We start from the raw sequence: 27,001 nt of genomic DNA, 5'->3' as shown, positions 1-27,001 counted from the left end.
CTCGAAAAAACAGATTTAAAGCGGAGATAGAGAAGAAGAAGAAGAAGAAGCTGTGAGGTGAAGCAGTTCTGCTGAGGGAACAAACCGGAGGAGTGGTTGAGATAAGGCAGCGCGCGCACACAAACACGTTCAGGCTGTGTGCAGCGCGCGCACCCCTCAGGAGGAGGAGGAGGAGGAGGAGGAACCAGAAATCTTCGCTCATTTACTTAACATCACTTCCCCACCGCCGGGAAAGCAAACACGCTCCTGAAGCTGCAGAGGAGGAGAAGTGAGATCGATGACCGTGAGCGTCCGCAGAAAGCTGTCAGCTGTCGGCCGCTTCTTCTTCCTCCTCCTCCTCCTCCTCGTCTCCCTCTCGATCAGGAGCGCTCACTTTGTCGCCGATTCGCCGGGAAACTTGTGAGAAGTCTGCGGAGTCTTCTGGGCATGGAGACACGATCGCTGTGACTGACAGTCGGATTTTTTCCCCCGCATGTGCTTCTGTCTGAATGATGGTGAGTGACATAGACTTTCGATCGTGACATCGCGTTTTATTTTGACCCAAACATCACAATTATTTAAGCAGAGTTCATCCTGCTGTCCCGGAAAATACTTCAATAAGCGTGTTTCAGCTCTGCTGGTGTCTAGTTCAGATTATCCTCTAAATAAACGAAGCATTTAATTTACATATAGCTCAGAAGAATGCTGCTAATAACACCCTGACGCACGCATGATGAGTTACAATAAAATATTTTATTTTGCAATTCCATTTTTTAACAACTCCACCTGATCCCGTCAGTGGATTTTACAGTTAGAGTAATGAAGGAAATACTTGAAAAGGTTTATTTTCATAGCAGACCTAAATTTATTAAATAATTACAATAATCCAGGAGGGGAAAAGATGCCAGAGGCCTCATATAAACACTGAATGCTTGTTGGACACAATTAGGAATTTCTGTCCAAATTACTTTGTACTGCAGAAAAATTAAGGCCAATGCAAAAATAAATAGAGTATTTTCTTTGTCAACATCCTCAGCTGATGGCACGATCAAATCATTTTCCACTTCACCATTCTGCCACATTTTCTCTTATTTTTATTAACTTTGAGTCTTTATTCAGAACAGACCCCCTCCAAAAAAAAAAAAGTCGATTATTTGCGTCTCCCTGAGCTTTTTAAAAGTAAGTGTGTGAGGCACCTTCTGTTGGATTGAGCTCCTTTGTTTTTCTTGGTGCTGGCTGAACACTTTTTGCTTTAAGTACAGAAGATTACACCCAAATCACTGACACCCCGTCAGCAGCCACGCAGGGACCCTCATTAACTAAATTAGGGGAGCCTCGCTAAGCATTTTTCAAAGGCTGGTATTCATATTTTTCAAGGACCCCTTCATGGCTCCAGACTAGCAACTCACTCGCTGTGCTTTGCCAGCCGTTTAAATCACCTTTAATCATTTCTATCAGCTGCACAGTTGGAGGAACAAGGATTAATGGAGCCCTTTGGGTTCGGAGAAAAACTGTGAATAAATAGGTTTAAAGCAAATAAATCTTATAATAGATTTTTGTCCTGACATTTTAAATGTGTAAATTAATTAATATGAGATATCATATCCTTTCTTTAAAAAATTACATTTAAATTATCATTATTTGAAGTATACATTTTTGTTTGTGCCTGTTCATAGATGGATACTGGAGTATTTTTCATTATTTTCTTTGTTGGTGCAGGACAAACCAAGTTCAACTGTAGTGAAATACGTTTCCCATATTCCAGCTCTCAGAAATGTCCCACTCACTCCTGACTTTTATAAAACAAACTGGACATGTACCTCTCCTTGTCACTGTCTATTATCTGAAATAAACCTGCAGGGGCAATGGCCAGCCAGAGTGGGATTTTTATTTTAGATAGTTGCTGTATCAGATCCCGTTCCCGTGACGGATTGTAAATCTCAGTAAATCTCCTTTATATACCTGTACTTCAACCCCCACAAATAACATCCAGGGGTCTAGGTGGAAAGGGGGGGGGTGGGAGTTGTGCTCAGACCACATACCGAAGGTGTGTGCTTGGGCGTGTTTGATTTAACACTGTGGTTCGTCTCTTAATAACATAAGGCCCCATTTCTGGACTCCCTCCCCTCCAACGGCTGGGACCCTCTCAGCCTCTCTCCCTCTCTCTCTCTTCAGCCTTCATGGTTCCTATTACTGGCTCTAATAAATTGTGAATAAGCGCAGCAGCCCAAAAAGTCCCGGGCTGTGTGGAGAATTCCCCATCCTGTAGCGCAAGGCACCCCCTCTTAAGAAAACACGAATTAATTCCTAACCCCTCTGTAGCCAAACGTTCGTGGAATGATAAATATTTTTATAGGAAGCTCTGCTCTTCCTGACTTTATCTGCACCAATTTCATTATATTTCTTCGCGGCCGCTCGGTTCTTGATGTCTTGTAGCTCCTGTGCACCTCCCTCCCTCCCTCACCTCCTTCTCCTTCCTTCTCTCTCTCTCTTTCCCTGGGAGTCAGGCAGCCTTGCTGACTTGAACTCGGGGTTAAACCAGGGCTCACGTCGTCTGAAAATATATGCAGTCCCTCCTCTGAGCCTAAAATGAAGCTATCGCCACGGTTTCATCTGCTGATGGGTGTGCTGAATATTGGGTGCAGAGAAGTTCCAGTCAGATGATGCTTTTGTTGTTCGATGACGCTGTCTTTGTGTTGTTGTTCAGCCCCGTGTGCAGAGCCAGTGTGTCTGAGTTTACATGTGGTAATCATAATCTGCCAATTTCAAATAAGAGATATTTACGCAAATATGTTCCAACGCTGTGTTCTTAATGTTTGACAGACGATCGAGGTATCGTTACATGTGAGTTTCTCCTGGTTTTGATAATGAGAGAAAACATGTTGCTTTAACTTTTGTAGGATTAATCCAAATGCTCTTAAAAGAAACCTAACTAGGTTTGTTAAAATACTAATAATGTCGACTTTAAAGCAAGTACACCTTATTTACCAGAGCCCACTTGTTTCTCATTTGTGCATTTGTTTATTTTATATTTATTTGCTTATTATCTTCTTCTTCATTCTATTGTGTTTGGCCATTACTGAGCATCTAGTGTCTAACTACGTCCACATATCTCCTCGAGGGCTCACCGTGGAATAAAATGAAGTCTAATGCGTCATCGTGCAGCAAGCTTCAGGGAAATTCACTGTTTCCAAAGTCAAACTGTCGGTTAATAATGTCACAAATTTGAGTTTCTTAAGCGAGTTTAAGGTTTCAGCTCGTGGAGCGACTGCTTCTGAACTTTATACAACTTCAGAAGAAGCGGCCGTGAGTGCAGCCTGATGCAGTGCGTGCAGCCGTCTGCACGAGCAGCGAGTCTGACTGGGTCAGAACTGCTCTTCATGAACGCTCTGAAGCATTCAAGCAACAGCAGAAAGTGATACAGTCAAGATGAGGAAAAATATCTGCAGGAAGTTCAGCTCCCTCTCCTCTGATCGTTTCAGATCTGTTTGGTGAACGTTCTGTAGTTATGTCACGCATGAGAAGCGGCGCGTCTGTTGTGTTGCGAGGCCTGGGACGCCTGATCACACGCGTGTTAATGTGTTCGGAGATGCTGGTGACTGTTTGTTGATCTGCTGCCTTCTCCAACAGTTTGAGGCTCGGAAGTTTTCACGCTTCCCCCTAAATGTCTCCTCCTGACCCGCCCTCCCCTCCCTTTTTAATTCCCTGAAGCCCCAGAGAGCGCCGGGGGGGAGGCCTCGTGGTGATGTGTGTGTGTGTGTGTGTAGGTCTGTGTGTGAGTATTAAACCCTGGGCTGTCAGCAGACAACAGCTGTCTCTCTGGCTATCTCCACTCTCCTTATCTCATCACGAGGAAGCCACACACATCGCATCACATAGCCTGCAGTGACCGTTTTTCATTTTTTCGTGCTTAATAACGATGGTTTGGGTGTTTTCCACTGAAAAGAGAATTTAATCATTCTTTTTGGCTCGGGGTGTTTTTTTTTTTTTTTTTAGGAGTCAGAATTTTTTTTCATTGAATCTTTTCCTGAATATAATTTTTTCCCACCATTTTCTATCTTTTAGTTATATTTTATTGTATTTTATCTCATTTGTTCTGAATTCTTATCTCTCCAAGAAGTCATGAATTGCTCTCTTGCTTTCTTTTTTCTCTCACTTTCTCTGTCTCACACACACACAGGCACACACACACACACACACACACATGCTTACACACAGTAAATCTACCAGTAAAGAAGTAATTGGACCTCAGTCTGTGAGCTTCAGCTACCAGCGAGTTCTGTCTGGCCAGCTGTTAGCAACTAGGGCGGCCACTTGCTGCTATCTGCTGAGGAGACTGATCGAGGGCAAACCTTTTTGTCCTAATGACTAATAAAGCAGCCAGTCTGAGAGTGTGTGTGTGTATGTGTGTGTGTGTGTGTGTGTGGAGGTCATTAGAGGAGGCAGGAGTACTCATGCAGTCAGGCGTGTGTCAGTTTTGAGTGTGCGAGCGCGTGTGCGACCACCCTCCCGTCACTGGACCAGATGTTTTTTTTACCTGGGAGCCAGACCACCATCTGACTGGGGTCAGCCCAGTCCTCCAACCCCACACCCGCTCCTCCAGGCTGCTGGGAGGTCTGCCAGCTGTCCCTCGCTCTGACCCCCGTCCCGGGGCACTGGTTCTGGGGGAGTCAGAGTCTGGGCCTTGGCCTAGGTGGTCCTTCTCGGATTTGGCAATATTACAGGGGGAAATTATTAGGGATATTATTGGAGTGTGAGTGCCAGGATCTGGGCAGCGAGGGAGAGTGAGGAGGAACGAAAGAAAGAATTAGGAAGAATGCAAGGACTTTTTTGAGAGGCACTTTAGAGAGGAGTAAAAGGAGTATGTGCTGGAGAGAAACAGGGAGATAAAGACACTGGCATTGTTAAAAGAAGAGGTTTTGATTACTGAGGGATGGGGGCTGGTGAGCTTTGGGGGGTTAGCTGCTGGCATTAAAACAGGCTTGTTGCAGGGAGTTAGTCAAGTGGAAAGGAAAAGGCCACCAAGTCTGGGAGGTAAAGTTACAGAGTGCAGACAGGGTCGGCAACAGGTTCAGTGCTGCCAGAGATTAACTGGAGTCTCTCGTAGAATTACTTCTGTTTCTTTCAAAGGAGTTCTGTCATTCTGTGACTTGTGAGTTAAAAGAACTTCAGTATCAGCCAGGTGTGTGTGTGTTTTGGTTATTTGAAGAAAAAGTTGCAGAGACTCCCGTGAGAATTGAATCGCTTGTTAAGGTTTTAAACTGGTCGCTCAGGTCTCCTAATTTTTGGTGGATGATGCAAACGCTGCAGCTTGGTTAGTGTAAGCCGGCGACGTTTGCACGCAGGCGGTGGGAAACCTCGCTGAGACGTGTCGCTGTGAGAGCAGACAGGTGACTGAAGCATGGAAACATCTTACTCCTGCATTTTTGCTTTTAACTGTCTCAGCAAACGTCAGACTTGGTATGTTTGAGTCAACAAAAACACGACAGGTTACTGTTGAGATTAACATTTATCCCAACATCATGTTGTTTTTTTTTGTGTGTGTGTGTGTTTTTCTTTTTGCTGATGGATGGCTTTGCATATTAGGTGCAAAGGTATGGCAACAGCTCTAAATTGTAGTGTATCATGTATAAACAGATTAACACAAATACAGCCAGCATCCTTTATAGTGACATTACAGGCAGTGATAACACGCTTTGGCTGAGCCCTGCTAATGCAAGATCCTGTATGAGGCTAAAATATGTAGATTGGAATGTGTTTGCCTCTTAATGAATTCTCTGGTTGCCGAGGTCATGACGGGTTGAGATTATCAATTCTGAACATCTGTTAGTGGACCACCAGCATGTCTGAGCCTCCGTCTCTGCACAGCTCATCACCAATTTGCCAAAGAAAACCTTTATTTTTCCGCGTTTTTCTCTTCTGCACGACTTTACACCTCCCTCACCGGTATGCTTCCTTGTATGAAAGACAGTTCAATCGCCTTCCAATCGCTCTGATGACTACATTTTACCCAAGATGACGGCAGTTTGTGAGAAACAGATCTTTGTGGACCTAAAATGACCGGTCAAAAAATGAATCTGCAGTGATTTTGACAGCTGATGTGATCGTTTAAGTCATTTTAAGTCATTTTCCCAAACAAAAAAGCCAAACATAAGCCGGTTCCAGCTCCTCAGTTGTGAGAGTTTACTACTTTTCTTTGTCCTGCGTCATAGAAAGTTGAATATATTTGACTTTTGGGCTGTTGGTTGGACGAAAGAAGCAGTTTAAAGACAGTCTTTGTAAATTCTGATGGACATTTACACTATTTTCTGACATTTCATAGATCAAATGATCAGAAAATGGTGTACAGACTAATGGATAATGAGTAATGTGTATAACGTGTATTTGTATGTATACCGTGTATTTATATGTATTAATTTATAGGTATGTAAATATGTTTTGTGCAGGGGGCTTGCCAGGTTAGCAGGTACCTGTGTAGGCTGTGTTGTTTATTGAAGGGACAGAGTTTGCAGGATGTGACGAGGCTGATGATCTGTTTTTATCATTAGTTATTAGAGAAACTGTCAGGTAAGACAACAGGCAGCTGTTCTCACCTTTTAAATCGTCTTCTGTTCATTTATCCGAGGAGCTGCTGGCTTTGTTTTTCCTTCTGAATCTGAACATAGATGAAAAAGAGTTGATTTTTAGCGCAGTCTGCCCCGTTGAACCGTCAGCTGTGCGCCACACATGGTTGAAGAGGGCAGTTGCTGGCAGATGGCACCAAGAAGCCCCTTATAGTGTCACACAACAAGTGCCCTTGTTCTGCGTCTTTTATCAGCGACTGAGAGAGAGAGAGGGATTGTGTGCGGCAGTGAATCAACCCCCAACTTTGCCCCGGGCGCTTTGGCAAATTGACTGTCCAAATTGAGCGCTCCAGGTGGGGTCCCATATGGCACGATTACAGACCAGCGCGTCACCTTGTCAAGCAGTCGGTGGAGAACCATAACGTTTCAATGAAAGGTCAAACCGTCGGAGGGTCACCGCAGTGTGCGACCAGACTCTCACATGTTGTATCAAGACTCAGACACTGATACAGCAAACATATTGACACTGTAAACACGTCGAACCACACACACACACACACACACCCCAGACATTTTTGACTAATGTAAATACGATAAACGGCACACACCCTTTATAGGAAATTCACCGAACCCTGACAAACTCGCTCGCCACCAGCCCCCACGTCTGATGAGTGACAGATCATAGATTCTTTGCTAATGTTATTCAGAGGAGAGGACAGCTGAGCTTTTATGTGACAAGTTGTGGATGATTTTTATTATATGGTCAGGATAAATTCCTGCATTTTAAATATGAAGTACAGGTTAATGAGTGAACCTGATGACTCAGTTTTTACTCAATGAAACAATATTCTGAATTTGTTGTTCATGTCGAACCTTTTATTAATTGTGACTCAAGCTCCTGCAACAACATTCAATCACATTACATCACCAAATGCTGTGACTTTCAATTTAAAATCATGGAAAGTGATCTTGGTAACCACCGTTAGTTCTTGTTCATGTTTTTGTCTCAGATCTCTTCCGTGCATGTGACTGCTGAGTAGTTCAGGGGTCAGAAACAAAGTGTTTGTCAGATTGCTGAACGGCATCTATTGTCTCGTTGCAACAGCAACAATCAGACGTTTTATTGTCCAGTTGAGCAGCGATGAAAATGTAAGCAGGATTTAAACGTCTGCCTCTAGCTCGCTTTTTTATATTCTACACACTTCCATCACTTAAAAACAAGTGTAACACTACAGATGCTTTTGATAAATGATAATAAGAAAGTGTGCGCTGGTATCCCCATTTTACTCTTTTGTTTGTAGCCAGTTGGAACAGCTAGAAACACTTTTTACTTTGTTTTGAGCATGACGTCCTCCTGATGAATGGATCTAGCTGGTGCATGTGGGTCATGTTCATGTCTGCCATCTTTTCCTTACTCAACAGTTTAGTTGAATAACAGGTAAATCTGCATGAACTCAGTGTATTCCTTTAACTGTATCAAATGACATTTCAACTTAAAGCACAATACACCATCCTGTGATGTAATCCGTCAGCTCAAAGGCTAGAATTTGATATCCGTGAAAGAAGCAGTGGTCTAGCAGAACCCTGAGACCCAGGTGAAGCTGGTGGGACTGGCCTTGTGGCCCCGTGGCCCCCCGTGGCCCTGCTGGGTTTGTTTTAGCTTTAGTTTCAGCCCTCGACTCTCCACATCTCTGCTGAGCTCCGCTCATCTTCCCTCCGGTGTCCTGCAGTTCCCATGGCCTTGTGCGCCCTCCTCCCAGGCCTCGCCCTGAACCAGGAAGTGGCTTCGCTATCACACACAGTTTTTGTGTTTGTGTGTACGTGCGCGTGTGCGCCTGCAGGACTGTTGCAGGGATGCAGCTGAAGTCAAGAGGACTCTGAACAGGCGTCGCTCTCACTTTTGATCCCCGGCAACAGAGCACGAAGGCACTTTCCTTGTTTTTCCTCTGTGCTGCGGGATCAGCGTTGCTCTCTCGAGCTTCACAGTCTGTCTGTGATAAAGGTCAGATCAGGGTCTCTGATGCTCACAAGGTCTTAAGGGTCATTCCTGAAGTGGAAAATCATAGTAAAACCAATGATAAACATGAACATGTGGTTAAGATTAAAAGTACAGATTTCAAACTGAGTTCAAGCTAAAAACACATAACATGTTGCTTAATTTGCTCCATTCTTAAATGAGAAATGTCTCTAGTGTGTATCTTTTAACATTACACAAGGAGCAAATCACCTCCTTAATGTCACATTTACTGTCTGTTTTATTTGTATTTATGTTACACTCAATAACACAGACGTGCAGGTTGATTTTTGGCTTTGCGGCTGCTTCAGGGTAGAAATACATTTATTTACTCAAAAAATACTGCAAGCTGTCTTGGGTGTTTTCAAAGCCAGGGGGGCGGCTCCATCAGCTGGAGCTGACATAACATAACATTTGTTTTCTGTACTATCCTGTCAAAAATACTGTTGCTAATGTCATGAGAACAACACAAAAGATTGTATCGATGGTCTCAGGTTTTGTGATGCCAGAGATGGTGAAGCTTCTGTTGATCAGCAGACTGTCTCTTTTTCTGAGGCGGCTTTTACCCCCCCCCTATACCTTCATCTCTCTGTTGCTGTAAAACCCCGCTGCCCCTATAATTCATGACTGTCATCTGTCTCTGTCGTTGTGTTGTCAGCCAGGTCAGGGGTCAGGCAGTTAGCTGCAGCTTTGCCAGACTGGAATGGCCCAGAGGCAAAGAGAGAGAAAAGGAGAGGCGAAATTGATTAAATAGTTCAGCTTGTTGTGCAGGGACATATAGCCCAAATGCTCCCAATCAACCACAAGAGCATCAGTGATGTTTTTGGCGATGGTTCATCCCGAAGGTGTCGGTTGAGGTTGAGGTCATTGCCCCGTGCGATTTTCTCAGCCCCAACCTCAGAAAACTCCGTCTTTAACTCTTTTTGTGCACTCAGAATTGTCAAGTGGAAACAGGAAGAGGACTGTTAACACTATTACTGCTATTGTTGCATGCTGTAGAAGTCAGATTTCCCTTCATGCTAAATAAGAAGTCAAAGCATGAATAGAGTACAAAAGTGCACAAAAGCGTGGGTGGTGTCCACATACTTTTGATCCTACAGTGTTCATGGCTTGATTTTTACCTAAAGTCACCCACAGCACATCTTTCTTCAGACTGACTGGTACCAGTTCAGGATCTGCTGTCCAACAGACTGGCCTCGTTCAGCTTCCTGCTCAGACTCATTCATGTGGCATTGACCTTTGACCTCCTGCTCACTGAGCTGGGACCTCCTCTTCCTACTCTTCTTTTCACCTTTTTCCTCTCTCACTCTTTTATCCTCCTATTACTTCTGTTAATGGGGTCAGAAATACACAGTAGGTCCAAACTCCCATCACAGTTTATGTAATCTTATATAACAGCAGTTTTATTTTCTGGCCATTCAAATGAGAAACCCTGTAAATCAATGCATTTCATCACATTTTTGCAAAAATCTGTGGATCTAATATTGCCATAAAGCAGCCCTGCGTATTGATTTTGAGAAATGCGGGAAAAGTGATACCAACCTCAGTATAAATCATGTTGCACAATCTCTTCTGTCTCATGCCGTCTGCAGGGCTCTGCTCTTTCATCATATCACCCAACATACTGCACATGAGTTTGAATTTCTGCTGAACTGAGAATTCACTTCACTCTTATTTTGAATTTGGACACTTGCCTTGTTCCTTTCCTGGTTTCGTCCCCCTGAGCAGCCACACTCAGAATGCCTCGCACCAGTGCCAAACAGCAGAGTGAGTCAGCAGAGGCACAGTGGAGCATTTTATTACATTTTCCCTCGGAACAATGCTACCTGTCAGGTTCTTGTAACTCATCATTTGGCTGCCAGAGCCTCTAATGACCGCACTCGCATCAATACAACATTTATCTCGTTCTGTTTCTCTCTGTTTATCCTCTAACCTGTTTCACCTCTTGAACTGTGTGCATGGAGAAAATATCCACTCCTGCCATGGCAGGGCCTGAGGCACGTCGCCATGTGTCACTCACCTGCATACCTGTGTCCTGATGGCGTCTGTTTGCTATTGTTTCCACAGGACAGTTGACGGCTCGAGAGGAACCTGACTAACAGCAGTGTGAGGGGATAAAGAGGATAAAGCTCTCTCCACAGAGCCAGGTGAGAGAGCAGAACTACAAAGGGAAGATTGAAGTGCTACAGATGAAAGGGGCTGTTTGTTCCCTGGAGTTACTGTCTGCCAGTCACCAAACACGTTGAATACCTTTAAAATAAACCCTTCATCAGGACTGCACACCTTTTATTTTTGGGAGTGAGTTTGTTTGTTTTTTATGAGGGTGTCCAAAGTCCAGTTTGAATGATGTTAAGGTGAATATTTGTACCATTTAGTGTTGAAAATTTAACTTAATTATGCAAAAACTGTTCTCTGGAAATGCACAAAGATTATCCCTGGATAATTTTGATGCAAAATTAATTTAATGTCATGCTAAGTGAGAAACACTTAATTACAATTCCATTAGATTACAGTGTGATTGTATTTAAATGTCATTGTTCATTTCCTGACTGGTTTCACTGTTAGGATAAGATAAGGTCAACTTTATTTATCCCCAGCCGGGGAAATTTGGTGTCACAGGCAACATCAATAAAATTAGCAATAGCAAAGGCAGTGGAATTAGTGGAGTTAATCCCCTGACAGTACCTGTTCTGGTTTCATTCACAGGGCTTCTTATTATCTATTTCAAACTCATCATACCTGCTGCAGGTAAGTCTTTCCTCACATTTGTTGCTGAAATCAAAAGTGGAATTGCATTGCTTCTTTGTCATCCATTTGCAATGTGTGTCTTTGTGTTTTTACGTGAGAATAAAAGCTAACAGTTGTTTTCTCTAAATCTGTTGATTGAAATCACGAGGGAGCTGCCACATCCTTTAAAATCCCTGTGATTTAGCCTTGTTCCTGATTGTTCCTGACAGCCGAGCACATTCTTCCTGACACTCGTTCATTCACCGATGTTCTGTCGCAACAGATCGAGAGACGGAGAACTTGTCATCAAAAGTTCCTTTGTTATTCCTTTCTTGTTCAAGATCAGCTGGCCCGGAGACGTGTCATGGCTGCATACGGGCAGACTCAGTACAGCCCTGCCCTGCAGCCTGCAGGGCCGTACGCACCTTACACTCACCACACACAGGGCTACAGCATGCCGTCTTACAGTGAGTACAAACACACATATGGTTAAGTACATTCATGCATTATTTTGATCATCATCTCAATGATCACTAAATGTGAGATTATTGACATCACATTCTGCTAGTTTGTGTAAACTGGAAATTAATAATCAAACACTCAAAACTGAGAGCTCTCTACAGTGGTCACTGTTATTATTCGCTCCACAGTGGAAATACACACATACATGCTACATAATGCAACATCTAACTTATTTGCAAATATTTCTTCTTTCTTTGAATGACTGTAACATTGCATGTTAGCATGTTAGCTTCTGTTCTCTCAATGGCCTCTCTCCACACTCAGACATTAAAACAGAAGACGGCCTGAGTCACTCTCCAGGACAGACGGGGCTACTCGGCTACTCGAACTTCAGCAGCACTCCTCCCAGTCAGAGTCTCTACAGCTACTCACACACACATGGTTAGTAACCTTACTGGAAGGAGCATCCATCTTTTCTTTCCCTCTCCTCTCCTCTCCTCTCCTCTCCTCTCCTCTTTCTCTCTTTTCCTCTCCTTTTCTCTCTGCCCCACCTGTTCTCCATTAGCTGCGGTCTGGACTCCTGGCGTCAAAAGTCTCCCCACCCCTCCTCTTTTCTCGGGGTCAGGCCCCCTTTCTCCACTCAGACCAACAACACAGCATGCGAGCGCTTGTGTCTGTTAGGGAGAGAGTGGGAAAACACGCCGACAGAGAGAGAGGGAGGATGGGAGGAAGAATAAAAAAAAAGAATAGAAGATGGGAAGAGGGTCTTAGCCGAAAAAACAAAAGCTCGAAAGTGAGGACGTGGTGTGCTTGGGAGTGTGTGCAGCTCTCTGCCCACGCATGGCTGTGTATGTATGTGTGTGTGTGTGTGTGTGTGTGTGTGTGTGTGTGTGTGTGTGTGTGTGTGTGTGTGTGTACATGTGCTGTACACATTCCTCAGTCGCCCGGCGCCCAAAGCATGACTCGCTCACTACAACTTTATGGCTTTGAAAGCGGCATGAAATTGACCTTGTGTGTGAGAGGGGAGAGGTTAAGGTGCATTATACAGAGGAGTGAGTAGATTTAAGGTTGGGGGGCGGCTGTGTTTCCACTGTATGGATGAGACAAAGGAGACAGACAAAGCTTTTTAAAATGCTCACTACTTTAATAATTGGAATATGAGTTCATATCTATGTTATAATGGGCTAATGCCTTCACATATCATCGTTTTAAAGACATATTTTCCTACTTTTGTGACACATTGGTGTAACTTTTTTCAATTAAACCCATTCATGACATTTCTCCTTTTTTTAACTAATGTTTTTTGAGCACAGTTTGAGCTTATATGGATCTTGTTAAAGGAGAAATCCAGTTTATCACAACTCCGATCTTGTTTTTATAAGCTTGTTGCCACAAGGTGACAACGCTAAAACAGAGTCAGACAGGCCAAGATTATTCAGACAGTCAAACAGGTTTTCAGCAACTTTTTAACTTTTTAGCCAAATATCTGTATTTTGAGGTAAAATGAGTCAGCAAGCAAGTCAGCACACAATAAAGGCAAGTAAAAAACATATCTATTCATAGTCAGACCTGATTCACACCCTGAATTAAAAAGGTTAGAATATGATGTTTCCTCATGTCAGGAAGTCAGTGAAGCGCTGCTTTAATAGTTCTTAAAGACCTGCAAACTTATTGTGCATGATGTTTTTGAGTAGTAGTATTGATAAATGTCAACTCAACATCCACTTACTAGCTTTTTTAATATATGTCCTGTCACAAAGGGTTGAAGAGTAACGCAATTTCGATTCTCTGTTTGTCCTGTACATACTGCAGAGTTGACAATAAAGCTGACTTTGACTTTGGCTTTGACTTGTTCCAGAGCTTTCATCCTGATGCTCAGTTGTCATGGAGATGATGAGCTGCTATCACGTGACCTATGGTAGTATGGTACCTTGGTCTTGTGATGAGGGGGACAATGTTGTCAGATGTTGAATGTGTAGCGTTCCATATCACTTCCTCTTTAAGAGAGTATTCAGATGTCAGACATTATACGGGAATGTAAATATTCATGTAAACACACTTTTGATGAAACCTCTAACAAGCGCAAAGCCTTCAGTGACTGTGCTCTGTTGGCGCACGGCCGTTGAACCAACAAAAAGTTCTTTAACAGAGTGTAGTTTGAGTTTGAGGGACACTGTTCCCAAACAAAATAAATTTGTTTGAATATTTTTATGCATAAATCATTAACTGCAAACTTCAAACGGTAATAAACTGCCACAACAACCAAATGTTTGTAGGATTTCAGAATGTTTCCATGTCATCCATTATACGGTACACAATATACAAGCACGCACACACAGGCGCACATACACACACCGCAAAAAGCCATCGAAACACGTACTGTACACTGTGTGTGCAACTGAAACCAAATGGGGACTATGGGAGCCTTTTTGTGTTTACTTGAGAGACCTCCTGTATTTTTCCTTTAGTCACTTTGAAGATTGTTGTGTTGTCCTGGGAGGTTTCAGTTGGGTTCTTCCATTGAGTCATTATTCTCCTGTTTGTCATGCACTTTGGCGAGGAGAAGAAGAAATAGGGAGCCAGAGAGAGAAGCAGTGGACTGATGAATTGATGGAAGGGAGGCAAGAGGAAGTGAAATATATCAGGACAGTCCAGGTTATGTCAGAGGAGAGTACATTTTTATTATCCCCAGAGGGCAACTTGTTGTACAGCTGACAGTCAATACAACCAGGGTTGGTTGAGAAGAATGCTAAATCAACTTCAAACCACCTGAGTACTTAAATTACATGGCATTAATTCTACCGTCCTCTTGTAGGTAACAATAACCACCCATTCAATAAACATTTGCAAACAAAGCAATTATTTGTGAATGTTATTTGACCTGCTTTATATTTGAATACAGATACTCTCATTTCAGTGCACCCAATCTTCTGCAGAAGCAACTGTCGAGTTAATAAGTTAACTGCTGCTTATCTGGATGACAAGAGCTAACTGCCATATCGCTTCACGGCTGACACCGGGTGGCACATTTTACCTGAAATGAGACATTCGTTATACTGTGTGTGCTCAGACTGTGGCTAGTTGTTAGCATTTTTAGCGTCATTGTTGGTCAGTCGGTCAGACATGCATTTTTGCACACGCGTTCGTGGTCCCAGAGGATGAATCCTGATGACTTTCCCTCTAGCGCCTCCTGCAGGTCAGTCTTCACTTATCTAGTGAAATATCTAAACATTGGCTCGAAGGATTGGCACAACATTTGATACAGTCATTTGTGGTTCTCAGAGGATTGATCCGACTGACTTTGGAGGTCCCCCGACTTCACTGCTAGCACCACAATGAAGTTAATATTTGTGGTTTTGAGTTAAATGTTTTGACAGCTATTGGATGGATTGCCATGATATTTGGTGTATTTTTATGTTCCCCATAGGATGAACTTCAGCTGGTGGTCTCTTCACTTTTGATCCACTGCCATCATCAAATCAAAACTTGCACAAATGCTAGCACTATACCAAACACACTTGCTAACTGTCAGCACATTAGTGTCATCATTGAGAGTGTGTTAGCATGCAGACATTAGCACTTAGATCGCAGCACCACTGTTCCTAAGTATAGCCTCTTAAAGCTGTTAGCAGTCTTGTTTAAACTTCACCACATGGTCATTAAGCACAGGGTGCAGCTCCACTGGGTTAGGTATTGGAAACCAGCAAGAAGCTCCCCATTGCCCCAATACTTTTAGATTGGTTTAAAAAATAATAATAATGGCAGTGTAAATGATCTACCATAATGTGAAGCCATTGAGAAGTGACATGCCCTTTATGAGAAGCCACACAAAACACACTCTGTTCATCGGTTCCTCTTTGGCCCATTGCCAGCCTCTCTGCAATTCATGTATTCATTTCCATTCGTAACCTTTTGAGATATCCAGCTAACTGACAAACTGAAGGAATGGAATGAAAATTAGAAATGCTGTCCAGCGCCGTAGGTGGAGGTATTGTGATTACAAGAGAAATAATTCATCAGACAAACAAACAGTATGAACAGACTTGACAGAAAGATGCAGGGCGAGGCAGCATCGCTGTCTGAGGGGAAATTGCTTGCAGAAAGACTTTCCTGCCTTGGCTTGATTAGGCTGAGAAGATTCCTGGAGCAGCAGCAGCAGCAGCAGAGGAGCAGCAGACGTTCCCACCTGTATTGTTATGTCAGACATAAATCTCTCTCCCAGCCCCTGCAGCACTGAGCTGTCACCGGAGGAAGAAGTCAAAGTTTACTGCTCATTACTTCCTCCACGCGGTGTCACACATCAGATCATTGTGAAATCATATCTGAAGTCGATTCATCAATACAGGATGTAACACAGTCAAATTTCCCACCAGCTTACAGTGATTGTTCTCTATCCTGCACGTTGAATTACTACCTGAAAGTCTGACCTTTGTCTTTGCATCATTTCGCAGGTGGTGGTATTTCATCTGGAATTTTTCAAGGCACCCATGCAATCTCCAGTTCAACCCCGTTCAACCCAACCCAACAAGTGAGTGATGTAGCCCCAGCAAGAATATCTACTGCCAAGACTTCTGGGGGCTTTCCACAATAGAGTACAGTCGTTGTGGAAAAGCGACTGGCAATAAAATCTTGATTTAGCTCCCGTTGAAGCTGTCTTACATTAATCATATTGACTTTCTGAATGTAGGAGACTTCATTTTAGGGACAAAAATGTTAATATTTTAATTATGCCGGCTAATTAAAGTCATTTTTTCCATGTTGACAGGAGTTTTCAGCGTACTCAAGCTACAGTCAGAGTCAGTACTCTCCATATTATAACTCGCATCACTACAACAGCCCCTACCTAACCAGCAGCAACATCAGCCCTGCTGCCATCACAGCTCCGTTAGCCTACCAGCATCCAGAACACCCCGTCATGCTGCCCAATCACAGCCCAGAGTCGCACACAGGTAAGGAGTGATGAACCACCTTTTAGTTTTTTTGTTTTGTAAATGTACAAAATGATTTTAAAAAATGTTTATTATGACAGAACTTGTGCAGGGGAGACTGAGATATCCTCATTTTTAGTTCCTGGTATGACTCCAACAAACCCTGGATCCAACAATTCCCACAATGCAACTCCACTCCATCTTTTGTATTGTCAGTGACAAGTAAATTGACTTTGACATGTAAAATCTGGGGAGTTCTCCTTTAACATGCTCTGGATTTCATAAATGAAAAGCTGTTTTGTAGAGGCTGATTAGCAACTCTTTTTTATGGCTGTGTGTTCTAGGAGAGTACCACCCGCCGCCCAGCCCCCCGACACCAGGTAAAGAGGAGGGGGTCCCAGCGCGAAGGGGCTCAGATGGGAAGTTGAGGGGGAGGAAAAGGGTCAGCGATCCCGCTCCACCTCTGGACTCTGACATAGAGGTAAAAACACACGCAGTATTGAAAATTATCAGTATTTCTCTTTCATATTTATCTTTCTCCTTCTCACACACACACACACGTAAACTTTCATGAGGTTAACATTACATATCTGTTATTTCACTGCAGCGTGTGTTTATCTGGGACCTGGATGAAACCATCATCATTTTCCACTCGCTCCTCACGGGAACCTTCTCCTCACGATTTGGCAAGGTACGGCGATACGACCCCTCCCTTTGTCATTTACTGCGGCGCGTCACACTTAAACAGCAGTTTATTGTAGGAGAGGTGGGCGCAGTTTTGCACGACGCCCTCACGGCAACGAAGCGGCGTGGTCCTGCTTTGGTCAGATCACCCTTTGTCTCCGTGCTTATTTGACTAACAGTGAACGGTTTGGCTGCCCGAGCCGAGTCCACGACCTTTGGGTCTCATCCCTGAGCATTTTCACACGCTGACTGTTTTGCCTTTCTGCCCTCTTGTTTCTTTTCATAATGCAGCGGGGTTGTTTAGCTACCCCGGCATCCTGCGGCGTGATTGACAGCCGGTGGGACCTTTACATAACACACAGGCAGCTGACAGGGGGCGGACAGTGGTGCGTTTCTTGGTCTTGGCCGGGGATCTGTGTTTTGAATTCTCACGGTCCCCCTGCGGGTTGACACAAGGCTGATGGGAGTTTGAGAGCAGCGTTTCTGATCGGTTCAGCCCCCGGCAGGCCATGCATGCCGTTGTTTCTTTTTCTTTCTTTTCCACCACGGAGAAGCGTTGAAGGGGGGTGAAAAGAAACAGGGAGGAAGAAGCAACGAGAAAAGAGAGAGAGAGTGTCGAAATGTGACTCATGTGCCAAAAATTCCTGATTCCTCCCACCACCCAAACACCCCGCTGCTGGATCCAGGGAAGCTCAGTTGGACAGACGCTGACATCAAAACTCAGACACGCAGCAGAGGAACTGAATGAGTGACGGCGGAAAAGCAGATTAACAGTCCAAAGTGTCAAGGTAGCTTACAAGATAGCAACATTCACAGCTAACTCATCCTACTTGGACAGCCATAACGCGAATTATCTCAACTTTGTCCCTGCTTTTAACAGCCCATGCTCTTCCCATTGGAGTCAGCCTATTAAACTCTTATCATAAACAAACGCTGGGGCCCGTACGTAAAGGCAGGCCTGGGCCCGGTGAGCAGGAAAGACTAATGGGCGTGTTGAGAGACAGTTGTTTTCACCAGCTTGGAGGTGAATGGAGATCCACATGAGGAGCTGTTTCCCTCCCCTCTATCAGCTCTTCCATTATCTCATCTATCACACAGCACCCCTCTCTCTCCTCTAGTGTGTGATTTCTTTTTTCTTTTTCCCAGCTCTGGCTTTCGTATCAAACTACCTCAGCGTAAGAGCAAAGGTGGGAACTTCATGCTCTGGGGGCTTTTCCCTCCTGCTCCTTTTTGTCTTTCTACTTCTGTGGGATTATCAGACAGAGGCTTTTATTCGTCTGTGTGGAGCAGCCCTCGTTTCTGGAGGAAGGCGATTACAGATAATTATTTCAGTTTTTAGACGAGCACAATCCTTTCTTAAGCCTTTAACCTCGCCCTCTTCATCCTTTCCATTCACCTCTTCCTTGTGTTTCCTCCTTGTCATCCTCCTCCTCCTCTTGCTGAACTCTTTGCGCCCTTTGTCCCCAGCTACCTTTTTCTTTTCACACCTTTTTTCTGGAGGGGGGTGTGTTGTAATTGTCATCATTTACCCCCCCTTGTGTCATTAAGCCCATTCTTACCATTCTGCGCCATGAGACAGCGCCGCTTGTCATTTCAGGTGCATTAATCTAACGTTCACCTTTGGCTGACACCCCTCTGTTTCTCCTGTCTCGCTGCCAAAGACGAGCCGACGCTGCCATCAAAACAATGCGCCACACACACACACACACACACACACCTGCTTTTGTAGTCTCGGACGACAGCACGCCCACGCCGTTTGTCAGCCTGACTTCCCACACATTATGGTTTACTTGTTTCTCTGGGTGATGATTTATGATTTGCTTATTAAGAAGCAAAACTGAAGTTGGTGACATGCAACACCCGTGTATTTGTTTGGATTTTTTTTTTTTATGCGGGAGAAACAGAGGAGGTGAAAGGAGGTGAAAGGTCAGCGTAAACAAACAGCACAATATATCAAAGATACCTGTCTGTTTTTACCGATATTAGCTTGTCCCATAGACCTGTTATCATTCCAGTCAGTCATTGATTTCCATTCATTTCTGCAACAATCTATATGAAAATCAAACAGGAGATTCTTGAAACTTGTTGGAACTGTGTAATCCATCCCAGTGAACATCAACTCTGCATTCATTTAGCCATGCTAGCAGCTCTTTAGATGGCAGATGGCTCTGTAGGCCGTTCCAGCACTTTGGTCCAAACTGACTGACGTATCCAACTGATATGAAATTTTTTCCTTGCATCCGTTGCTCCCAGAGGATGAACCCTGATGACTTTGGTGATCCCCTAACTTTTCCACACTTTTATTTGAAGTGAAATACTTCAACTGAACTTGCAGAAACCCTGATACGGTTGTTTAAGCTTTGAGACAATTGAATTTATGAGCTGTACATGAGTGTAATAAAAAGCTGCTTCGTATGGTTCTTCATTGAGTTTAATCAGGGGGTCAGGAGCAGTGAATTGAATTAATTAAATGTAATGGTGTTGTGCATAACTTACTGTAGTGACTCACGAAAAAGATCCAGTGAAGAGATTTCAGGAAAACTGGCAGGCTGCTGAGCCAGAAGAGCTGAGTCACAACAGAGAGAACCAAGATAAGAATCTGCATGCAGTTTGATTGACAGATAAATATTCACACTTGCCTCTCCCTGAAACCTGTTTATGTCAGTCCAGTTGATGAGTTTGCGCTGGAAGTGAAAGGAGGGCTGCACCGACACGATGAGAGTCATCATGCTCAATAATCTAATTTATCTTATTATTCTCTAAACACTAAACCTGTGAGGTCCTCAGTCTCAGCCTGAGCTCATGATTTTATTTACTAGCTCGCTGATAAGGGTGCGGCTCCTGAAGAGACTGTTGTTCTGACATCTTTTTTTATGAACTAGGTCGAGCCGCGAGCTGTCGTTCACACGCCAGTTTTCTTTCATTTAAATGTGCTGAAGCGTATGTGCCTCTGGTCGATGGAGAGATAAGAGTCTGGAATTTGTTGCCACAGTATAGTCTGTATGCAAAGCACATGCCTCAAAGCACGTATGTACAGTAACATCCATGCTAAGACACACATTTGATTGATGGGGAATAAATTGTGTGTGTGCGTGTGTGTGTATGTGTGTGTGTGCATCAGGACTCATCAAAGGCAGTGTCTCTTGGTTTGTGGATGGAGGAGATGATCTTCAACCTGGCCGACTCAAGACTCTTCTTCAATGACTTGGAGGTGAGTTGTGATAAGACTCATGAATTTGGAGACGATGCCTTACTTCACAGAAAAACATTACCACTTATTTCATATTCCCTCTGCAGCACTCTGCACCTCAGTTTTTGTTTTTCAATAATTGTGAAACTTTTTTCCAGTAAGCTGGAAAATAGCGGCAGTGAGGACGTATCCAGCAGTATAAACTGGCATATTGTGACCAGGACCGCCTCACTGCAACAGCCTAGCGAGGGGTTTGACATTTGGGTGCTGTTTTCTTACCTGGCATAAAGCACAGTGGCAGCCATTGTAGAAATCCCCTCACACAACATCTATCCTGTGTTAATTCTTACTACAGCATTTTCCAAACAATTTGCCCTTCTCAGTAAAGCAGGAATATTAAAAAGGAGGGGTTGTTAAGTGCTGGCACAAGTGCACTCACAGTTAACCTGCTGCCTAAAAATCCACCAGTTAACCTGGACACTGATGCAACCTCTGAAATGGATGACTCCTCAAGAAGCAGCTCATTAAAATGCAGTTTTAGTACCTGCTGGTGACTGAAAAGTTCATGTGTTTTTCATCCTGCATTCCTCGACCTTGTTCTGACAAAGAAAAAAGATTAGAGAGGGACGGAGAGAGAGAACAAGTACACTTTGTGCTGTAATTATAGGTGTGTGTCTGAGTATCCGAGAGGAAAATTAGTCAAATGGGAGGAGGAACAGTCGAGAGGAGGGAAAGGAGCCAACAAAGCCATTTGCAAACCCGGTTCTTACCCCGTCTTTTGTTGTCAGGACTCAGTAAATCTCTAAAGCAGCAGGCCACAGCGGCCTGACAACTGCTGTTAAGTCTTGAGGTACAATTATCTTGTCCTTCCCATGTCAGAAGCTACATCAGTTATCGCTACCAGTGTTATTGCTGCTGTCATAACTGTAATACCACCAGAAGATCACATAATTGTAACTGGCATGCAAAGCTGCCTGATTAATCAAAGTCAGAGTTTCCAGTTTAAATTTTCCTAGCAGAAAAAAAATAAATAAGTAGGTTACTGTGGGTGTATTACACTTAGCTCCCAGCTCTTAAAACAGAATTAAAATGAGGATGCTCAGCGTTTCAGTGTACATGTGAGGCGCTAAAGGGGTCACACGTCTTGTATGGTCACTAGTAGCGGCTCCACAGCGGGCTGCGGCCCCTGGGAACTGAGTTATGTGGAGATGGAGGGGAGATGAGGTAGCGTCTCCATCTGGCTCAAGACAGCTGAAAGGTGATAGGAGACCCTGTCTGTCCTGGGTCAGTGCGTGACAATGAGAATTATCCTGGGTTTTTGCACATATGCGTGCATGCTTGCGTGTGCGTGTATCACCGCATGTGTATTATGCATATGTGAAAGGAAAGAAGGTTGTGGGACTGGGAGGTTTGAAACTGGACTACAGACAAAGAAACAAGAGAGATCTTATTTTTCAGAGGACGGTTATTATGAGATGCACTTGTGTATTTTCTCCTGGCCAGCGATGACGGATTTATGCTCCTGGTTTTTGTTTTCATCCATCATTATCCAATCTTTGTAACTGTTTTCAAGTTTCTGATTTAATTGCATTTTGCCGAAGGTGTTTTGGCTGCAGCCACATGTTTAAGCTGCAGTGTAGTCTTAAACGCTGCGGTTTGGTCGGTTGCATTAACATCCAGCACAGAGGAGCAACATGCACACCACTGTACTTGTCAGACACAATGGGCCTTTCTTTGTTTTTTAAACCAGAAGTGCACATTTGCTTTACTTTAATTTAATGTATGGTTACACTAGACTCACACAGCCATGATGACTGTCCTGTCTCTGCGGCGTGTTGCTGTCATGTCTTTTATTTTAGCATTTTTTTAATCTGCAATCCCTCCTGCTGGCTCCCCTAAAGTGGAGAGACCTGCCTGTGCAGGGCTCCACTCTGAAATGGATCTCTTGATATATCCGCTCTCCTTTTCATTTCCCAGGAATGTGACCAGGTTCATATTGATGACGTGGCCTCAGACGACAATGGCCAGGACCTGAGGTAAAGCTTCTACTGTGTTACTGTGCTCGCTTACCGGGTTACTGAAAACCCAACAGCTCTGCTGCGGCTTGTGAACCAGACTTGCCCTCTGGGTTTTAGTGCACGGGAGGAAAAAAGCAGGAAGATGAGATGAAGAGTGTGTGTCTGTGTGTGTTCATGCATGCAAGCATGTGCATGCCTTTTATTTTCCCGACTTCCACAGCCATATAATATGTCACGGGATTATCCAACGCTTTCATTTCTCATCAGAATATCTCTTTATCACTCCCTCTGTCTCCCTCCGTCCAGACGTTTTATTGCCTAAACTTGTTGAAGCACTTTAGGTTACTTTTAGGAGTGATTTGAGAAAGAGCCAGACTTATACCAAAGTACTTTTTTGGAGAATCTATTTTATTGAACTTGGCCCTTTTCATTCTCTAAGATGTTTTTATATTTATCCTAGCTGTGGTGAATGTATATGCTCGACGCTTTCCTCCTAACAAAGCCTCATTCATGGCTAAAAGTCACTGTCTGCGACGTTCAATTTTTATGAAGCGTCCCTGAAATTTTTGTGGTTGCACTGGAACACCTCCATAAACTTGACAAATGGTTTAAGCGCTGCCTTCTTGTTCATAACCAGAATAGCTTGAATCAATTCTTAGAACAGATGATAGTGCTGCCACAAGATGCTCTGGAAAGATGCAGTTTGTGTCTTAATGATCGACACCCTGGCCGTTTCCTGTACTGTGATCCTTCAGCACTTACAACTTTGGGTCGGACGGCTTCCAGAGCCCAGCGGGGGCCGGCTCTCTGTGCCTGGGGTCAGGGGTCCACGGAGGGGTGGACTGGATGAGGAAACTGGCTTTCCGATACCGCAGAGTCAAGGAGATCTACAACACGTACAAGAATAATGTTGGGGGTAAGCTCCGCTCTTATGTTGTTTAACACTGCTGTGGACAGCCTAGATATTTAGAGAATTACCCCAGACTAGTGGGGACTACTGGACTGGTAGCCACGAATGTGGATATGTGTTACGAAGTCTGCATATTTGTACAACTGGCCACGTTTTGTCACTGTTGAACTTTACCACCATCTACTGGATTTGAAGAATTATGACACTCTGCCGAGGCCAAATCTATCTAGCTATCTCGCAATGTTATCGAAAGTGAAAAATACTTTTAGGGTCAACTCTGTGATTCAGATCTGCTCCAAAATTGAAGGAGCTGTTCCTTGGCCCACGCTACGCCCTTCCAGCGAGTTTCATGAAAATCAGCACAGTAGTTGTAATCAAAACAGTAGTTGTAATCATGCTGACAGAAAAACAAACAAACCAACAAACCGGACCGAAAACAGACAGAAAATAAGTAATAGGAAGACAATGTTTTGATTAATATCACTATAAACGCGTAAATATTTACCTGCTGCTACCAGTTAAACCTGAACACCGCTCAGCTTCAGACCGCAGCGATTTGTCAGGGTTTTGTCTTTGTTTTTGCTCCATCGAGTTATATAAGCATCAAAAAAGGCCATTTCGTATGCAGTCCAGTTTGTGCATCAGCCCAACTTCTATTAGGGATGAAAATGTGGTGAGCATAAACAACACCTGCTCTTTCCAAGGAGAATCTTTATTAAAAAATAAGAAAAAGGTTTATTGCTGACGTATTAGCTATTGAATTGATTTTAAAAAGGCTGAAAGGGAGGAAAAATGTTTGTTTGTGATGAATCATACGTTGTTGTTCAGCATGGACCCTTGTGCTCTGCTGATTACAGCTGGCTGCTTTAACCCTGCTGGAAACCATGAGTCTGAGGTTTTGGTTAGAGGATGTTGTGTGAGAATCGTCCGACCGAGGACCGCAGACGGTCCTACTGTCAAAATAAGCTTTTGCAGTGTCTCGGTAAATCTTCCGTCTTTTATGCGTCGGAGGTATAAGGGTTCGTGTCCTCCCCGCTTTGTTACGAAGGCAGACCATTAAGCTTGTGCTCCTTCCTGGTGGGCAGGTTTGCTGGGCAGCCCCAAGCGAGAGGAGTGGTTGCAGCTGAGGAGAGAGATGGAGGTCCTGACTGACCTGTGGCTGACTCAAGCACTCAAAGCCCTGGTTCTCATCAACTCCAGGTCAGTTCAAGCTGCGATGGCTTGATTTCCTCCATATCCCACTATCAGTTCCTCATGTATTTATATATGCATGTAAGGTGTCTTGATTTAAGTATAAATGTGTGTGTCCTCTCCTGTTTCAGGCCTAACTGTGTGAATGTGCTGGTAACTACCACCCAGCTCATCCCAGCCCTCTCTAAGGTGTTACTGTACGGTCTGGGCTCTGCGTTCCCCATAGAGAACATATACAGTGCTACCAAGACAGGTGAGGTACATTTTAATCACGACTAAATCCCCCACCGTCCTCTTTCATTTCCTGTGCTGATGAATCAAACACCTCCTATGTTACAGTCTTTCTTCAAGGGTAGTATTTTGATATATGGCTCTGATTTGCCCCCTTTTTAAAGGCAAGGAGAGCTGTTTTGAGCGTGTCTCTCAGAGGTTCGGTCGGAGAGCTGTGTATGTGGTGATAGGAGATGGAGCCGAAGAAGAGTCCGTGGCCAAGAAGGTATAACTCATCTGTTTTTATGACTCTGACTGCTGAAAAATGGGCCTCAACTAATCAGTTAACCTGAAGATACTCTCCATTTCTTCAGCTTCTGTGTCTGTCTCCTTCTTCTTTCTTTGGTAATCTTTCTTTGATAGAAGTGTCAGAATTTTTCCTGGATTTGGCGCTTCAGCCAATCTTTTTTTGTATTAGGCTTTTGTACGTTGTAGGCCAACATGTTTTCCACATGTACTTTGTCACATACTCCAATCCCCCTCCAAACCACAGTCTATATTTCACATCTGCACTGCATCTGCAGGAGCACTTCAAATATGCCCGCCCTAAGTTTGCATGTTTTACATTAAACCTGTATTTAATTTTTATATGATTTTTGTTGTCTCAGAAGAACATGCCGTTCTGGAGGGTGTCCTGTCGGGCCGATCTGGAGGCCCTGAGCCATGCACTGGAGCTGGACTACCTCTAGAGGGCGCCGGCTGACACGCTTCTGCTCTTCCGCCCAAATCATGAGAAGCCCCTGACTTCCTGAGCGCAGCGAGTAGGTGAAGGTGCACCCTTGGGACTGATTCAGAGTCAGTATTGCTGTTTCAAGGTTTGGCGCAAGGTGTTTGATTCCTAATGAGCACCCTGGTGGACAATTTCACAGCAAAGCCAAAGGAGCTGTGAGGATTTCGAAGCGAGGCCGCAGTATATCTATGACACATAAACATGAAGCCAAAAGTGCTGGACCAAAATAAAAGACCAAAGTAAAATAAGGGACCAAAGCTTCATAACTAACCCCAGGGAACTATGGTTAATACTGCAAATACTTTTTAAAAAACCTTTTAATTATTCTTTTTTTTTATTTAGTTCATCTCAACTTTATGAACGGTGTCCCACTTTTGTACAAAAAAAAAGTGATGCACTGAATGCAAACTTTTGCATCCTGTTTATTGAACACAGTGAGTATGTCTGCATGGATGAAAAGGTCAGATTGTTTGTCCTGCTGTGTTTTTTTCTTTGTTGTGAAACTAAACCCATCTTCCACTAATGTAAAGACAAAGTTAGAAAGCTGAAATCATGATGTTACGTGGGATAGATTTTGCCTTCGCCATTATTTTAGAATTGTTTTATTCACGTGTCATCTAGATAAATGCCGGATGCTATTCTCCGCATAGGTAGAGGCTATTGAAAATAGTCTGATTGTATTTTACCATTAAAATGTGAGCTATTTATTATTAGTTAAATTCACAACACAATGAGGTATAAACAGTTTGGGAGCTCGGCTTAAAAAATAGAAAGAAAAAAGTTCCCTTCAAAGACCAAAAATATGCTCGTGTAAAAATGTTTTGATAAGATTTTGTCTTGAAGATGTATTATAGGCTGGTGCTCAAATCCTTACTTTTGATTCTGGGTTGTACATGTTGTCTTGTTTTAACTCTCCCTCTTTTCTGTCCTTGATTCATTTCCTAATAACCTGTTTGTAATATAGATGAAGTGGTATGATTGTGCATGTGCCGATTTCGCTGCCTGTCAGCTTAGCTATGATTTGTATATAATGCTTTATTTGTTTTGACAGACAGTTAAAATAGATGAATAAAGATAAATTAATTGCATTGTGGGGAAAAGTGAGTCGAGTTTCATTTTATTTAATGGAGTAACTCAAACCAGAGGTGTATTAAACGTTAAATATTAAAGATTGATTCATTAAATAAATAATGATCCTTGTGTGGGTTACATGTGATTATCAAGAGGTTTGAGAAGCACTTCCTGCAGCCTGAAGTGAAGTGGCCTTTTTTGAGAAAAGGTCTCCCTCTTCAGGGCAGAAAAAGAATTACAACAACCTAAATCCTCATATATTTG

General features: G+C 43.5%; 1 protein-coding gene across 3 annotated transcripts; it reads left to right on the top strand.

Annotated features, from left to right (window-relative positions):
• Positions 1-237: 237 nt before the first annotated feature.
• On the top strand, positions 238-26,794 carry eya2 (EYA transcriptional coactivator and phosphatase 2). Of its 3 annotated transcripts, none has more exons than XM_041947078.1 (16): positions 238-494; positions 10,624-10,703; positions 11,263-11,304; positions 11,630-11,750; positions 12,070-12,186; positions 16,197-16,273; positions 16,511-16,694; positions 17,018-17,154; positions 17,281-17,364; positions 20,479-20,568; positions 22,525-22,583; positions 23,321-23,481; positions 24,561-24,675; positions 24,798-24,919; positions 25,062-25,162; positions 25,545-26,794. In XM_041947078.1, exons 4-16 carry the CDS (start codon positions 11,648-11,650, stop codon positions 25,623-25,625), a joined length of 1,431 nt encoding a protein of 476 aa, XP_041803012.1. In that variant the 5' UTR covers positions 238-494; positions 10,624-10,703; positions 11,263-11,304; positions 11,630-11,647; the 3' UTR covers positions 25,626-26,794. The 3 variants fall into 3 exon arrangements, with proteins under 3 accessions (XP_041803012.1, XP_041803003.1, XP_041803020.1); XM_041947069.1 differs by having other exon boundaries at positions 11,625-11,750; XM_041947086.1 differs by having other exon boundaries at positions 11,567-11,750.
• The last annotated feature ends 207 nt before the right edge of the window (positions 26,795-27,001 follow it).

The sequence above is a fragment of the Chelmon rostratus genome, chromosome 2 (genome assembly GCF_017976325.1).
Source record: "Chelmon rostratus isolate fCheRos1 chromosome 2, fCheRos1.pri, whole genome shotgun sequence".
NCBI classification, from domain to species: Eukaryota; Metazoa; Chordata; class Actinopteri; order Chaetodontiformes; family Chaetodontidae; genus Chelmon; species Chelmon rostratus.
Note: the sequence above shows the minus strand (reverse complement) of the source record. Positions and strands in the feature narration are given on the sequence as shown.